Source organism: Ctenopharyngodon idella, chromosome 15 (assembly GCF_019924925.1).
Source record: "Ctenopharyngodon idella isolate HZGC_01 chromosome 15, HZGC01, whole genome shotgun sequence".
Taxonomy (NCBI): domain Eukaryota; kingdom Metazoa; phylum Chordata; class Actinopteri; order Cypriniformes; family Xenocyprididae; genus Ctenopharyngodon; species Ctenopharyngodon idella.
This window is the reverse complement of record NC_067234.1, coordinates 3,728,544-3,745,546: the sequence shown is the minus strand read 5'-3', so window position 1 is coordinate 3,745,546 and position 17,003 is coordinate 3,728,544. Positions and strand designations below refer to the sequence as shown.

Genomic DNA, 17,003 nt, shown 5'->3' with positions numbered 1-17,003 from the left:
TTGTTACATTTTAACATATAATTAGTAACTGTATTATTAGATTGGAAACAGATCTATGTGGTTTCATCAGCAGGAAGCATCTTTAAACATGATGTACTTTCCCTCTCCACCCCAATCAGATAAGACATATAGTTTGATCTCTCTTTATTTCTTTTTATAACAGAAAAAGAAGAAGAAAGACAAAATATTAAATGTCATGGACAAATATTAACGGAGTAGTCCAATATTTTGTAAAGGGGGGTGACAAATGTAAAAAATTATCATTTTCACCTGAGATTTGGAGCCAAATTAAAGGGGGTAAAAAAAAGACTTCAGAAAGATAGCCGCATTATTTTATTTTTACACAGAGATTGGTAGTCTATTAGTAAAATCTGTTGACTCTGTTGAATTATATGCCAATGGTGACTGTTCAAAAATGTGAAAAAGCACTTGTGTTTTTCCCCCCAAAGTTTACATTCCTGTAACTCAAGAAGTAATGATATCTTAATACCCTTTTAGATTTTGGTTCTCAGCAAACTTTTCTTTTAGTATCTTATATTTTAATGCCCTATATGGTTCATTTCCACAGATATGGGGATTTCAATGTGGCTCCATGAGTAAACTCTTAAAATGTACATTTACAGGGGTCCAAAACCAAATGTGGGTCACTTTGCATAAACTTTGCATACAGCTAATAATTATTTCTTTTAAAGAGTAATATCTGAACAATAAATAATGTTGAAACTAGAAATGTATCGTCTTTATCTTTATCAAAATAATTGCATATAACTTTCCTGTCTGAGTACCATAAATATTGTTCCCTTTCAAATAGGAACTGGCACTGTGTCCGAAGCCACTTTGGGAAACTCCTCCAGTGCGACCGGCATCTAAAGCATGTGATTCAAATGTGACAATGTCATTGGCCAGCGACAGCCTGTGACGTGGCTACGTGTATGACCGTGAGTACAAGAGGGCACCTGTAGTACATGTCAACATCTTCTTTTGTCTTCAGTATCCGTTTGTTTGCCTACGTGTCAACATGAATATCATGAAGAAAGGTTTAGTTCACCCAAAAATGAAAATAATGTCATTTATTACTCACCCTCATGTTGTTCTACACCCGTAAGACCTTTGTTCATCTTCGGAACACAAATTAAGATATTGTTGATGAAATCCGATGGCTCAGTGAGGCCTCCATTGAGACCTAAGCCATTCAAACTCTCAAGGTCCATAAAAGTACTAAAAACATATTTAAAACAGTTCATGTGAGTTCAGAGGTTCTATCTTAATATTATAAAGCGACAAGAATACTTTTTTTGTGCGCCAAAAAAACAAAATAACGACTTTTCAACAATATCTATATGGGCCGATTTCAAAACACTGCTTCATGAAGCTTCTGAGCTTTATGAATCTTTTGTTTCGAATTAGTGATTCGGATCTCCTAACAAATGGCTAAACTGCTGAAATCATGTGACTTTGGCGCTCCGATTCACTGATTCGATTCGTAAAGCTCCGAAGCAGTGTTTTGAAATCTGCCCATATAGATATTGTTGAAAAGTCGTAATTTTGTTTTTTTTGGCGCACAAAAAATATTCTTGTCGCTTTATAATATTAAGATAGAACCACTGAACTCACATGATCTGTTTCAAAAATGCTTTTAGTACCTTTATGGGCCTTAAGAGTTTGACTGGCTTTGCTCTCAATAGACATCGGATTTCATCAACAATATCTTAATTTGTGTTCGGAAGATGAACAAAGGTCTTATGGCTGTAGAACGACATGAGGGTGAGTAATAAATTACATTATTTTCATTTTTGGGTGAACTAACCCTGTAAGGTTGAGTGTAGTTTGACCTCCTCCCCATCTGAGGTTCGTTCATCTGAGCCCCAGTCAGGCAATGACATCAAGTGTTCAGCCCTCTGTGAGTACTGTCCCACTTTACTTAACATACAAGTGCTGGTCATATAATTAGAATATCAAAAAGTTGATTTATTTCACTAATTCCATTCAAAAAGTGAAACTTGTATATTATATTCATTCATTACACACAGACTGATATATTTCAAATGTTTATTTCTTTTAATTTTGATGATTATAACTGACAACTAAGGGAAATCCCAAATTCAGTATCTCAGAAAATTAGAATATTGTGAAAAGGTTCAATATTGAAGACACCTGGTGCCACACTCTAATCAGCTAATTAACTTAAAACACCTGCAAAGGCCTTTAAATGGTCTCTCAGTCTAGTTCTGTAGGCTACACAATCATGGGGAAGACTGCTGACTTGACAGTTGTCCAAAAGACGACCATTGACACCTTGCACAAGGAGGGCAAGACACAAAAGGTCATTGCAAAAGAGGCTGGCTGTTCACAAAGCTCTGTGTCCAAGCACATTAATAGAGAGGCGAAGGGAAGGAAAAGATGTGGTAGAAAAAAGTGTATAAGCAATAGGGATAACCGCACCCTGAGAGGATTGTGAAACAAAACCCATTAAAAAATGTGGGGGAGATTCACAAAGAGTGGACTGCAGCTGGAGTCAGTGCTTCAAGAACCACTACGCACAGACGTATGCAAGACATGGGTTTCAGCTGTCGCATTCCTTGTGTCAAGCCACTCTTGAACAACAGACACGCTGTGTCTCGCCTGGGCTAAAGACAAAAAGGACTGGACTGCTGCTGAGTGGTCCAAAGTTATGTTCTCTGATGAAAGTAAATTTTGCATTTCCTTTGGAAATCAGGGTCCCAGAGTCTGGAGGAAGAGAGGAGAGGCACACAATCCACGTTGCTTGAGGTCCAGTGTAAAGTTTCCACAGTCGCGTTTGGGGTGCCATGTCATCTGCTGGTGTTGGTCCACTGTGTTGTCTGAGGTCCAAGGTCAACGCAGTCGTATACCAGCAAGTTTTAGAGCACTTCATGCTTCCTGCTGCTGACCAACTTCATGGAGATGCAGATTTCATTTTCCAACAGGACTTGGCACCTGCACACAGTGCCAAAGCTACCAGTACCTGGTTTAAGGACCATGGTATCCCTGTTCTTAATTGGCCAGCAAACTCGCCTGACCTTAACCCCATAGAAAATCTATGGGGTATTGTGAAGAGGAAGATGCGATATACCAGACCCAACAATGCAGAAGAGCTGAAAGCCACTGTCAGAGCAACCTGGACTCTTATAACACCTGAGCAGTGCCACAGACTGATCGACTCCATGCCACGCCGCATTGCTGCAGTAATTCAGGCAAAAGGAGCCCCAACTAAGTATTGAGTGCTGTACATGCTCATACTTTTCATGTTCATACTTTTCAGTTGGCCAAGATTTCTAAAAATCCTTTCTTTGTATTGGTCTTAAGTAATATTCTAATTTTCTAAGATACTGAATTTGGGATTTTCCTTAGTTGTCAGTTATAATCATCAAAATTAAAAGAAATAAACATTTAAAATATATCAGTCTGTGTGTAACGAATGAATATAATATACAAGTTTCATATATACGGTCGGTAATTTAAAAATATACAAAATAACAACATGGAAACAACAGTTACCATGGTAAATACACAATAGGCTACTGACATGAACCGTTAATGAAACATGGAAACTGCTGCTGATGAATGAACATTATTTGTGTGTGTGTGAAATGATTGATTTTTCCTTACTGTTATTGTGAAGCATCCTTAAGCTTTGGAAAGGCGCTATATTTATTAAACATATTATTATTTTTATTAACATCATGCCTGCATGCAAATCCTTCCCAGCTAACACACGACATACTACTTATGTTATTTGTTGGTACTTTACTTTTATTTCTTGACTTACTAATTGACAACGTAACTACGGCTTTGCATGCTCATAGTTTCTCTTGCGCTTTATTTTGAAGTGAAATACAGTGCGTCGCCACCGCATTTGCTCATGCAATTGAAGAGTGCACGCTACGAGCACAGTATAACATCTGATAGGACAGGAAAGTTCCGTTTTCTGAGGTGAGACTTTTTATTTTGTAACAAGCTACAAAAATAACATTAGAATAATGACACTGACATATAGCTTGACAACATCTCATCTAACTGCAGGTACTGAATCGGGACAGCATGTTTTTCTCAGGCACTCCACAACCCACTCAGAACGGTCTCCACCAGTTGAGAAACAGCTTTAGAGAGTCATTCTGCTGAGACCTTCGCCCATTTGGGCTCTAGTTAGACATAAGGCGCTCAGCTTGAGGCCACCTTTGTGCCAACTTTCGTGAGCTTTTTGAACTGCAAGAGTTTTACACTTTCTTCGTACATTGAACACGGAAGGCGGTCTGGCGGAAGCTAGACATTTTACTTCATAACTTGTTAAATATAGATATTTTTTTTTACACAAACACATCGCTTCGCGTTTCAGAAGGCCTTTATTAACCCCCGGAGCCGTGTGGAGTACACGCTAATGATGGATGGATGTGGATGGAGACACTTTCTTCAGCTCATGCTCGTGAACCCTCTTCACTGCCATTATAAAGCTCGGATGCATCAGGATATTTAATATTTTTCCGATTGTGTTCATCAGAAAGAAGAAAGTCATATACACCTAGGATGGATTGTGGGTGAATAAAGCAGCTAGTTTTCATTTGAAAGTGAAGTAATACTTTAATTTGTTTAAAAGCTTTATATATTTAATGCATGTATTATATTTATACTAATTTTAAGGCAAAGTTTACTATTAATTGTCAATTAATATAATAATTATATTCATATATTATATGAATTATTCATATAATATAAATAAAATAAAATAAATAACTAGTAGGAAAGGATGAGCAATTTTGTCTTTAAATTTCTTTCACTCTAAACTGCTTTAATTTGAAGTGAGAGATACAGGAGGAGAGGCTTTATTACATCAGATAAGTGTCACTTCACTCATAGCTGACTTGTCCAGTTTGGGTTTGTGATCTCAAACCCAGAATAAAACCTGCTCCGGAGCAGGTTAGCCATGCAGCATAAGTTACCATGGCGATGAACACCACTAAAAACCAATCCACTTTCTTGAGCCAGAGAAAGAGTTTTCTCAAACTAATCTCAAACTTACTTTCAGCAACTGAAACCAGCTTTGTGCAACAGGCCAATGGGGTTAACAATTAATCCTGGGTATTGGTTAGCTGACATTTCATACTATACATACCTAAACCCTGGGTTAATGTTCTTATTTGCATATTTGCGGTGTCAGTGTCATTGATTGGATGAACGCAGCACGCGACCTGTTTACATAAAAGCTCCAGCATTGCGCATCCTCATACTGCCGACTGTATTACTGAGTTTATAGCCTACTGAATGGACATTTTGGACTATAAAGGTAAAAATGAAACGGGCTCTTCTTCTGCTTTGATGGGGGATCTGCACAAAATTCCTTGCAAAATTTAACCGGCCTCCGGACTGTGGCCCAGGATTTAAAGGGATTTCACAGAATAAATTAGTAAAAGAACTAGAATTTATTGTAATGCATTTAAACTGTTTGTAAATAATACGTTTTATTTTCAAATGTGCACACATTCACTCAAACCATATGCATATCATGCCAAAAACGACTCGGTTAATGTTTCTTGTCTCGTCACATTCAAACGAATTACACAAGTTAGAATCACGTAAATTATGTAGGCCTATATTCACTTCAAAATCAAAATGGCAACATCTGAAAAAAAGTTGAGTAGATCACTGGAATGTTGTCAGTCATTTAACATTTACCTTATGAAAAAGAAGTATATTTCAAGTTAATTTTAAGTACAGTTTTGGTCAGAATTATTGGCACCCTTGGTAAATATGATAAAGATGACTATAAAAAATAAATCTGCATTGTTTATTGTTTTGATCTTTAATTCATAAAATTAGCAAAAATCTAACCTTTCATTGAAGGAAAAGAATTGAAAGTGGGGGGAAAATCACATTATGAAATAAATGTTTTTCTCCAAAACACATTGGCCACGAATATTGGCACCCCTAGAATTGTTTATGAGTAAAATATCTCTGAAGTATATTCCCATTCATTTTTTTAGCACACCAGGGTGATCATGAACATGAAATTGTCCAGCCATGACTTCCTGTTCCACAGGAGTATAAACATGAGGAAACACAAAGGCCAAATTTGCTTAATCATTCATCACAATGAGTAAAACCAAAGAATATAGTTCTGATGTGCAGCAACAGATTGTTGAGCTTCACAAAATAGAAAGTGGCTATAAGAAAATAGCTGAAGCATTGAAAATCCCCATTTCCACTATCAGGGCAATAATTAAGAAGTTCCAATCAACTAAAGATGTTACAAATCTGCCTGGAAGAGGATGTGTGTCTAAGTCATCCTAATGCGCAGTGAGGAGGAAAGTTTGAGTGGCCAAAGATTCTCCAAGGATCACAGCTGGAGAATTTCAGAGATTAGTTGAGTCTTAAGTCTCAGAAATCCTAAAAAAAAAAAAGATCAAATAGCACCTACATCCCCACAAGTTGTTTGGGAGGATTTCAAGAAAAATCCTCTGCTCTCATCCAGAAACAATCTCCAGCATATTCAGTTGTCAGACAAGACTGGAATTTCAAACGGGACCAGCTTCTATGGTCAGATAAAACTAAAAAAAAAGAGCTTTTTGGCATCAAACCCACCAGATGGGTTTGGTGCACACATGGATAAAAAGTACCCCATGCCCACGGTTAAATATACTGCTGGATCTTTAATGTTGTGGGCCTATTTTTCTGCTGGAGGTCCTGGACATCTTGTTCAGATACATGGTATCATGGATTCTGTCAAATACCAACAGATAAAAAATCAAAACCTGACCGCTTCTGCTAGAAATAAAATAATGGGCCTTGGTTGGATCTTTAATCAGGACAATGATCCAAAAACAAACATCAAAACCAACACAAAAATGTGTCACTGAGCACAAAATGAAGCTTCTGCCATTGCCATCCCAGTCCCCTGACCTGAACCCTAAAGAAAATGAGTGGAGTGAACTGAAGAGAAGAAGCATCAACATGGAGCTGGGAATCTGAAGGATCTGGAGAGATTCTGCATGAAGGAATGGTCTCTGATATCTTGTCAGGTGTTCTCCAAACTCATCAGGCATTATAGGTGAAGACTCAGAGCTGTTATCTTTGCAAAAGGAGGTTGCAAAAAGTATTGAATAAAAGGGTGCCAATAATTGTGGCCAATGTGTTTTGGAGAAAAACATTTATTTCATAATGTGATTTTTCCCCCCACTTTCAATTCTTTTCCTTCAATGAAAGGTTAGATTTTTGCTAATTTTATGAATTAAAGATCAAAAGGATAAACCATGCAGATTTATTTTTACAGTCATCTTTGATCATATTTATCAAGGTTGCCAATAATTCTGACCACAACTGTATTTCTGAGAAGTATATAAAAAGTAGACTAAAAGTATACTTTCTTATTTTTAGTTTAAAATAAGTACACTAATAGCACACTTGAATAAACTTCTTTTTTGTAAGGGTTCTATCGTAAAACAGTTGCCATTTATTATGTTTAGCTATAGCCTATACCTTACATTGAACTCTTGCATCATTAAAATAGAAGCATCACGCTGAGAATTTGCACTGTTAAGTGGATTGGCTTAACATTTTACATTTTTTTTTCATCCTAACAACATGCAGAGCGGTACAGTGCAACAGAGCAGCATTAAGAATCAAATAGATATTGGTGACGTGTGCCCCCCTCAATGTCTATTGATATTGCATTAATGCAAACAGCACAGCATCACACAACGATATCATTCAAAAACTTTTTATTTAAGAGTAAAATCTCCCTCCATTACTAAAATTTCATACTCAAAAACAATTAACCTTACTATTTTAAAGAAGACATTACATTCCAGAATGCAGTAAAAATAAAGAAACAGCTAACAAAAACGGCTGAAATGCAGTCTTACAGACACTGTCTAGACCAGTGTTGTCAAAAGTACCGGTACTTCGGTACCAAGTCGGTACTGAAATTTTGAAAATGTGACGATACCAGCATTTCTGTAGTACCGGTAGTACCGAGAATCCGGGTATATTCGGTACCCACTGATAGGGCTGTGCCAGTATTTACTTGAATATGACACGAGTGAAGCACAAAGCTTTGTTTACAAAAGAAATAATAGGTTAGCAATTAAATGTGACATCGCATGGAAACATTTTGGTTCATGCCGAATGAGAGAGGTAGGTGAGTCCATAAATTTAAGCTTTGTATTCTGTTTTGCCAATCACGATCTGGTCACCCGATTAGCATAGAATTTAACAATATTCCATTAGTTATTCCACTGAACATGGAATCTCTGTTTCTTTTCCCAAATCTTCACTCACGCAGGGGATTATAAATGTTTCTTTCTTTCGTTCGCTTTTAGGCCTATTATATATTCGCATTCTTTACTGTGGTAAAATAGAAAAAACACCGTAGGACAGAAACCTTTTCGCTTGCACGTCAGTTTCTATTTAACACAGTTTGTGCTTGTTATTAGACTTGATAAGGCGATATCAAGTTTATTTGTATAGCGCTTTTCACACACGCTGGTCATTTTTACTTTCGCTTTCCCTGTCAGCGCTAAATCAAATATAGCCTGAATGTGTGAAGATAAAACTCGCTCTTCAGACCTTTTACAACAAGTGTCAGTTCCTTGTAACATCAGGATATAACATGAAGATATTATTAAAGCGAAATGGTCTCTTTCCTGCTTGTGTCCCACATCCCTCTCAAAGAGCAGAGCAGTAGGCAATATGACGCATCTTTGTGTAGAAATAAAAAACGAATGTTAAAAAAAAAAAAAAAAAAATTATATTTAACTTTCTTATTATTTAGGTTACCATTATTTACTGATATTTATTTCATAGTTTTACAGGCTATAGTGTGTCGTTTCATTGAAGGAATAGCTAAAATAAACACGCACGTCTGTTACAAAATGGATGTTTGAGCATTTTTTTTTTTTTTTTTATATAGCCTATTTCAAAATTTAATTCATTGAGGTATATATACACACAAACATACACACACGCTCCAGATATTTATATGTATGATTACCATTTAATATGTTTTAAAATAGGCTATATAAAATAGTAAAATAGTTCCAACATATTTTGCTGTGTTACCAAAATTGGTACCGAGAACCGTAAAATTTTTATGGTATTGGTACCGACTACTGGAATTTTGGTACCGTGACAACACTAGTCTAGACAAACCTCAATCTTTACATGGACGGGTGCACATTATTTTATTAATCCTACTTGTTAAATACCCTATTTTTGTAACGTAATTTTTCACCGTTTTAACATTACTACTTTCTTAAGTCATGCACGCATTTTTGAAGGAATGGGAGAGCAAGTTCACTTTCACTCATCACTTTATTATTTACAGAAACCATTACCATTAACCATTAAAGAAACATAAAAAATGATTTTGGTAATCACCAACACTGTTAGTTTAGGGCAGATGTGGCACAAACCTTACATTGGGTGGAGGTCTAATAAATTTGTTAAGCACTGTATATATATGTAAAAGTTTGTTTTATCAGCTTTTTAGAGTACACTACTATAAATAACTCAAAGTTCACAGATGGACTCAAAGTCACAAATTTTAAAATCAGTACTATAATGTTCCCAGGTAGAATTGCTGTTAATACTCACCCATTGTCGTTTCTGGATTGAAGATCTGCAATGCGCTTCCTGGGAAAGATTTGAGTGATTTAAAACAAAATATTACTGAAAGATACCAGAATGTTGTAATGCAGTGTTTCTCAACTCCAGTCCTTAGGACCAACCTACCAGAATGCTTTAAATGTCTCACTAATTAAAACACCTGATTCAACTCATCAGCTTCTTACCCTGCTTTCCATTCGGAAGGGCTCATACCTATGCCCTAATCCCTTCAAAGGGTTTACCCTCCAGAGTGAGAGCTTCGAAGGGATGAAGGGTGTAGGGGTCAAAAAAACGATTTTTTTGGAACGCACTTCTGCGTCATCTTAACGAGACAATCAAGGAGGCGCCTTTGTTGCACATTTTGTACAGTTGACCCCCAAAAAACACGCTCTGAACGATGAGTAGATTGTGCAACGTTTATTTATTTATTTATTTTTTAGTTTATCGCACCATATTGTGTCTATGTATTTGAATGTTTGAATGGACTGATAAAGGTAGCTGTAAAGTATTTTTGTTGAAGTAGGCTACAATGCCGTTTAGACCATAATAATGCACCAAATCTAACTCGTATAAATATTACAGTAGTATAGAAAAATACTATACATACATTTATTGGTAAATTCGAACTCTGAGTCTCCTGTACCTATTCTGTAACGTCAAACAACTTCCCTGTGCAAAGGATCATGGGGGCCCGAAGTGTCCATCAGTTGTGCCCTTCGAAAACCTTCATTCCGAAGGGCCCTTTGAAGTGGCCAGTTTTGAGCACTTCGGTTTGGAACGACCCTTCAACATGGCAGCCATGATGGCTTTCACTCTGAAGTGCCCTTCAGAGGGTGACATATCCTGTTCGGAACGCACCGTTAGTGTGTTAAATAGGGAGACATCTAAATCATTCTGGCAGGTGGGTCCCAAAGACTGGAGTTGAGTAACATTGTTATAATGCATTCTCAAATGCTCACTGTATAAGTACAGTGTTTTTAAAAAATAAGAAAAAGTCCTGCACTGATGTGTACGTGAAATATATTTTTTGGGTGCATAGATTCAGTTTACAAAACATGAAAAAAAAAAAAAAAAAAAAGAAAAAGAAAAAAGAAACCACACACCAAACTAATTCAAAGTTCAAGATCCATTGAAAATTAGTAATAAAGTGACAACAGAATACCAAAGAGCACTAACAAAAAAGTGAGTGTGCGCAAAAAGAAAAAAACAAACAAACGTTTCAGTTCATCTTAGACTATATTCAGTGCTTAAACTTAAAAAAAAAAGTTAAAAAAAAAAAAAAAATAGATAACTGCTTCTGTTATCACTTAATATGAGAATCTTTAGTAAAATACTAATTTTCAATAGATCTTGAACTTTTAATTTGTTTGGTGTGCAGTTTCCCTTTTTTCTGTGTGTTTTAAAAGAAACCAATTATACATCAAATTACGAAATTTACTCAAATTTTAAATTTACTCAATATAAGGAATTTACTCAAATATCAGATATTTTCAGGAATGCAGTGCTTAATATTACTCATTGATATTTATTTTTAAATCATATTCAGACTCACTTGTATCTCTTGACAACTAAGAAACACAGTAATCCAACCAAAAGAGCAGCTCCAAGACCAGAGATGGTTGGTATGAGGATGTGGTTGAGAGTTGCTTGTTCTGATAAAAACAAAAATCACTTAATTACTTAAAATTATCACTTATAACAATATATACACAGATGAGTTTTATTGTTATACCTTTCACAAAGATAGGCTGTGTGGCTTGCATTTCACCCCTGACACTCCCGTGGTACTTGACTGTGCATGTGATAGAGTTGTGATCATCCTTTTTTGTTGGGATGAAGGTAAGCAGAGATTCTGCTTCCCATTTTCCATGACCAATTTCCTTATAGCTCATGATGGTTTTTCCAGAGTGGCTCCAGCTGAGAGTGGGCTGATGGGACGGACAGGTGTGCCGGATAGAGCATTTGAAGACTGTGGGTTGACCCTCTTGCACAGCCGTCTCAGCCTGCAGCTCAGGTTTTAATGCTTGCTCTATACATATTTTGAATGACAAAACATATATTTCACATAGTAAATTAAATAAAAAATTAGCTTATTTACTAATTATTTAATCACAAAAACATCATTTGGACTCTTTCCATTTTTTAGTCTGCTTTCTTATTTTGTACCCTATTTAGGTGTTGTAATTATAGGTTAACAGCTCAAAAGCACACTTACCAATCATATTAATTGTCACACAGTTATCCACAAAGGAGTATTTGTCTGTTTTTGATGTCTCTAATTCCACCCTGAAACAATACGGGCCGTTGTCATGGTTTTTGACTTCATCAATCTCCAAGGAGCAGTTTAAATCACCCAGTGACCCAATCAGTTTTGTACGACCCTTGAAATTGTCTAGAACCCTTGTAGGATCATTGTGATAGATGAAATCCTCCCATTTGTCCTTCATGTGCCACATGCCTTTAATACGACTGGAGGGCTGTTGTTGAGCAGGGTATTTGAATGAACAGGGCAACACGACACAAGATGAGACCAGAGCCTCCATTTCAGACTCTACCTTCACCTTCCAAACATCACCAAACACGACAGCACAAACAACTGCAAAATCATAATAATACAATCAGTGAAAAATGTTTTAATAGAAATATATATTTTTTAAATAATCTTACAAAAAATTAAAATAATTTATTCATATAATGTATGGAAATAATGCTTTAAAATCATACCCTGAAGCCAGCAGAGAAGAACTCGTGCCCATACACCCATGCTGGACTGGACTCTAGAAACCGAAGAGGCAAAAACACAGAAATTGATCAAAAAAATGTTTACTGATTACTTTGCGCATACGACAATCTTTATCTAGGGCATTGGACAGGCTTTAATTATAGTGTTTATATATATATATATATATATATATATATACCTGAGAGTTTTCAGGTGATAAAAATTGGAAACAAAAATTTATAATTTATTGATCATATTGATGCAAGTAGAATCAGTAGACAAGGTTGTTGGACACTGATATTTGTTGATAAAGGAGTAACAAATTTAATCAATGATTACTTGAAGAAAATACAATGAGAATACCAACGAGATTTCATAAGTCAGACAGTCAAGACAGAAGGGAAGTATGTACAAGTCTAACATCATTCTAAGCTTAGCATTTGCCTGTGCTTACTAGGTCACAAGCAATACTGGACAAACAGGAAAAAAAAAAAAGAAGAAGATAAAGATAGATACGGGCCTCGCTTAGGAGGGCAAGTGTGAAGGTTTTTTTTTTTTTTTTTTTTTTTGTTAGGTGAACCTTTGTGAGGTTAATACACGACCTGTTTCAGTTCTCTAGAAATATGCATGGGAGTAAATTAAGAGCAAAAGAACCTTTGCATCTGAAAAAATAAATAAATAAATAAAAATAATGTGATACATATGCATCTAATATAAATCATACACTAGATAAACATCTCGCAATAATCAATAAGCAATCAAATATGATATAAATAATGGAAATTAACTTTAATAATTAATAGTATCCGTATACTAAATATTAACAGAAGAACATATTAAATATAAGAAATAATACAAGGCAATACCTCTTTGTATGTATATTTAGTATTTTCTCATTCATCATATATTCATAAAATTTCATATACACAGACATTTGTGTTTAGATCGAAATACTATCACTATGCTTAGAATCAGGAATATTTTTCATTCATTTTATCTTGATGATAATTATTTTAAAAAAGAAAGGGAGCCTACCTTATTTTTCAGAGTGTGACTGGTGTGCCTTTACTGACTGACTGACTGACTGAATTCTAATGCAAACCAGTGATATTGCTTAAAAAAGAACAGGAAGTATATTGTGCCTCACAGACTTCTGAGAATTCAGACCTTTATTTCATTTCTCATTTTCTCTTGCATCCCTTGAGGACGCTGAGCATCAGGGCGAAGTTCAGATCTACAAGAGAATGAATGTTTATTACTTGATCAAAACAATCAGAAATATGCATCTTTAGGTGGTTTGACCAACTAAGCAGAATTCATATTCTTAGGGAATCCAGCTGCTTTACACCTCCCATCACAAGATATCAGTTTAATCTGGTATCTACAATCAGTCAACACTGAATTTTCTCTGACATCCAAAATCAATAATGTTAAGTCCTTTAGCAGTCCAAGAAGCAGCAGGAATCAGGAGATGTTTTTGTCTGACCAGAACAGATTCAACAAGTTTTCTTTGTAAATTACTGCTTCACAACATTGTCCTGTGATGTTAAAGTGCCCCTATTATGGATTTTTGAAAATTACCTTTCATTTAGTGTGTAACACAGCCCTAAATGAATGAAAACATCCTGCAAAGTTTTAAATCTGAAAGTGCACCGTTTATAAAGTTATTGTCTCTCAAAGGTAAGAGTCGACTCTGAGTCAATTAAACGAGTCATTTGTAAAAGTGAATCCCACGCCGTTTCGTTGTGACGTCACACACATATTGCCCGCCCACTTATTGCGCGCACAGACGCCAGAGAAAATTCTTTTTTTTTCAACAATACCACAACAGTACAATCTTTTGTTGTGTTCCCGTCATTTTACTGATGACTGCTTCTCAAACCTCGGGAGTTTAACGCAGGATCCACAAAACGTTTGGTCTTAAAATATGGATCAATGCCCAGTTTCTTTGGACTAGCTTGCTCCCCTGAATCTCAATCTGCAAGTATGATTAATAATCGATGTGTATATTTTCTAGCGATCATTCAAAATTCGTAGTTTTGTATGTTATGTTGTGTAACGTACACCCTCGTCAATATGTCTCCTGCTAACCGGCTAACTCACGTTTCTGTAGTTCTGCTATTCAGATGTGTGTCCAATATTGTCTAAAAATGTGTCAATTAATGCAGCTTGTCTGTCTTATTACTTGGAGTAATGATCAAGGATGGAGCACGACTTTTGTTTACTAAGTGTAATGCATTATCAGCTATTCACGTTTGTGCTCGGCTAACGTGAGAGTTTACAACATAATGTGGGCCAGGTGTTACGAGCATAGATATACATAATAAAGGCTAGATGTCTCGTCCGCGCTGCTGGCCAATGGAGGTCGACGACCGCACCTGGCGGCCATCTTGTAACAGTCAGCTCGCTCACTCGTAACATTGTGTTTTAATGGTGCATGTACTTTTTAAATAATCATAACTTGCTCAATTTTCTACCGATTTTCAAACTGTTTGGTTTGTTATAAACGTCAGAGATGTAGTTATGACACTGCATACTTATGAATAATTATAACCATGGACTTCCATATGAAAATAACATTGAACAGAACGCACAAGGTATTTATGTTAAATCAATATATAGGCTACTAAAACTGAGATATATATATATATATATATATATATACACACACACACACTTTTATAATATGAATATTACCATTATAATAAAATAATTTGAATTATTACATGTTTATTTTAACTTCTTCAGGGTTGGGCCATTTACTAGGCTTTTCCCCTTGACATTGCACTGTGCCTATTTCAGAGATCACTGTTCCAAAAAAAAAAAAAAAAAAAAAAAAAACAGGTGTCCAAAAGAAACATCCTGCGATTGTGTAAACAAACTTGTAAAAAGCTTTGGGTCAACAACAATCTTGTAATACTATTATGTCATAGCCCTGCTGTTCCTGTGTAACAGGACCTGTATTGTACATATATCCACTAAGTAACTAACGATTATCCCAAATATAATCAGAATATTGTCATATCTTACAGGTGAAAGGTGATCCCACGGGCTCTTGTTTTGAGACTACGGCGATTGGAGCATCCGTAGGCTGCACAAAAGTCTGGCATCTTCTCTTATAAAGCCAGCAATTTCTTGTATCATAATGTAAGATGTTTTTAACAAACCAAACCGATTGGAAATCATGAGCAACTTAAGTTATATTGAAAAGAAAGAGCAATTCTGCCTCTCCCACTGATGTAAAATTGCTGGGTAGCAGCTAAACTGTAACTAGTAGGTCTCACTCAAAGCTTCTTGTTATTAGCCAGCTAATAACTACAACCACATCCACAAAGATTGTAATTTTGACAAAAGATTAGTTGTCATAAAATCGTTATTGGTGTCAGTAAAACCTATATAATTGAACAGCTCGATTGTGGTCTCAGCCATGATAACTTGCGCAAGTAGCCGTGATACACAACTATGCTGCATGATTAAGCCATTTTTCGAAAAGAAAAGCTGCAATTTCAACATGTTCAAGCATTCAGAATTATAGCCACGTTAATAACGTTTGTAAGAAACCAAACTATTTGTAAATCAGTCAAGATTTCAGCGAGATAAGAGTATTTGTGTTCGTGCAGATCACTCACCTTACATCAGGTACCACAGAGCCCGCCAGAAAGCTTGCCTGTAACAAGATGGCCGCCGGTGATGACGTTAGAGACTCCACCGTAAGACATCTAGCCTTTATTATGTATATCTATGGTTACGAGATTTTCAGTTTCTGAGATTTTCGGTTACCGAAGGCAGAGCATACACGAATATTAATGAGTTTCCCAGACATGCGCGATTGCACGTGCAACTGAGAATTTTAGTTCACATTGTATCTCAAGACATTAGTGGATTATTCCATAAAGGTAAATATTCTCAGTGTAACAGGGTTAAAAAGGTGTTTCCACTTGCTACACATTTTCATGTATGGCCCCTTTAATTGCACTCAACCTGCACACTCCACCCATAGAATGAACTGGTTCCAGTAGGGTCATTTAGGTTCACGCCAGCCGAGAGAGTGAATGGCTGCGGTGAGTGAGTGCTCCGTGATAAAAGTATATTGTATTAATTGTATAACCATTTTATGGACTAATATTGATATAGATATGTGTTTAAAGGTATATTGTATGATTTGTGTTTTTGCTTCATCACATTTGTGGTAACATCAAGTTTGTTCACCTCATTATAGAACACGCACGAGGGTGATTTGCGAATCTGATCACCGCTGTTTAATATGTTGTCAACAGGTACATATTTCTCAATTGTGTTATCGTATAACTGTTCATATAAATGTTAATCAATATAGATTCACGCCAGCCGAGAGAGTGAATGGCTGCGAACACGCACGAGGGTGATTTGCGAATCTGATCACCGCTGTTTAATATGTTGTCAACAGAATAAAAACCTGTCTTCAAGCGCGACTTGGTGTCCATCCTAACTTTTACACAACACAACGCAGAGACAGCCCCGTTACAATGGTGCCGTGACTCTGGAAGCAGCGTGCTGAGACGACCGATCGGAGGTTTCCAGAGGAGTTTGTGCCGTGGGTGATGAGTTTTCGCGTCGGTGCTGTTAGGCGCAATACCGTTTCTGTCCACAAGGAGGAGTAAAGGAACATGTTTCACCGTTGAGAGGA

The 17,003-nt window shown here is 36.3% G+C and overlaps 1 protein-coding gene across 6 annotated transcripts in view; it reads right to left on the bottom strand.

The window, feature by feature from the left end:
- Positions 1-17,003, bottom strand: part of LOC127496305 (sialic acid-binding Ig-like lectin 14) — a 139,998-nt gene that overhangs the window by 7,267 nt on the left and 115,728 nt on the right. For 3 of the 6 annotated variants that reach the window (XM_051864192.1, XM_051864191.1, XM_051864187.1), the window contains exons 3-6: positions 11,831-12,211; positions 11,348-11,644; positions 11,168-11,267; positions 9,604-9,642 (exon numbers count right to left, since the gene is read on the bottom strand). In XM_051864192.1, the coding sequence (XP_051720152.1) occupies positions 9,604-9,642; positions 11,168-11,267; positions 11,348-11,644; positions 11,831-12,211 (817 nt within the window). Of the gene's footprint in view, positions 1-9,603; positions 9,643-11,167; positions 11,268-11,347; positions 11,645-11,830; positions 12,212-12,339; positions 12,393-13,372; positions 13,474-17,003 lie in introns of those variants that run through there. The other 3 variants (XM_051864188.1, XM_051864189.1, XM_051864193.1) reach the window with 3 other exon arrangements.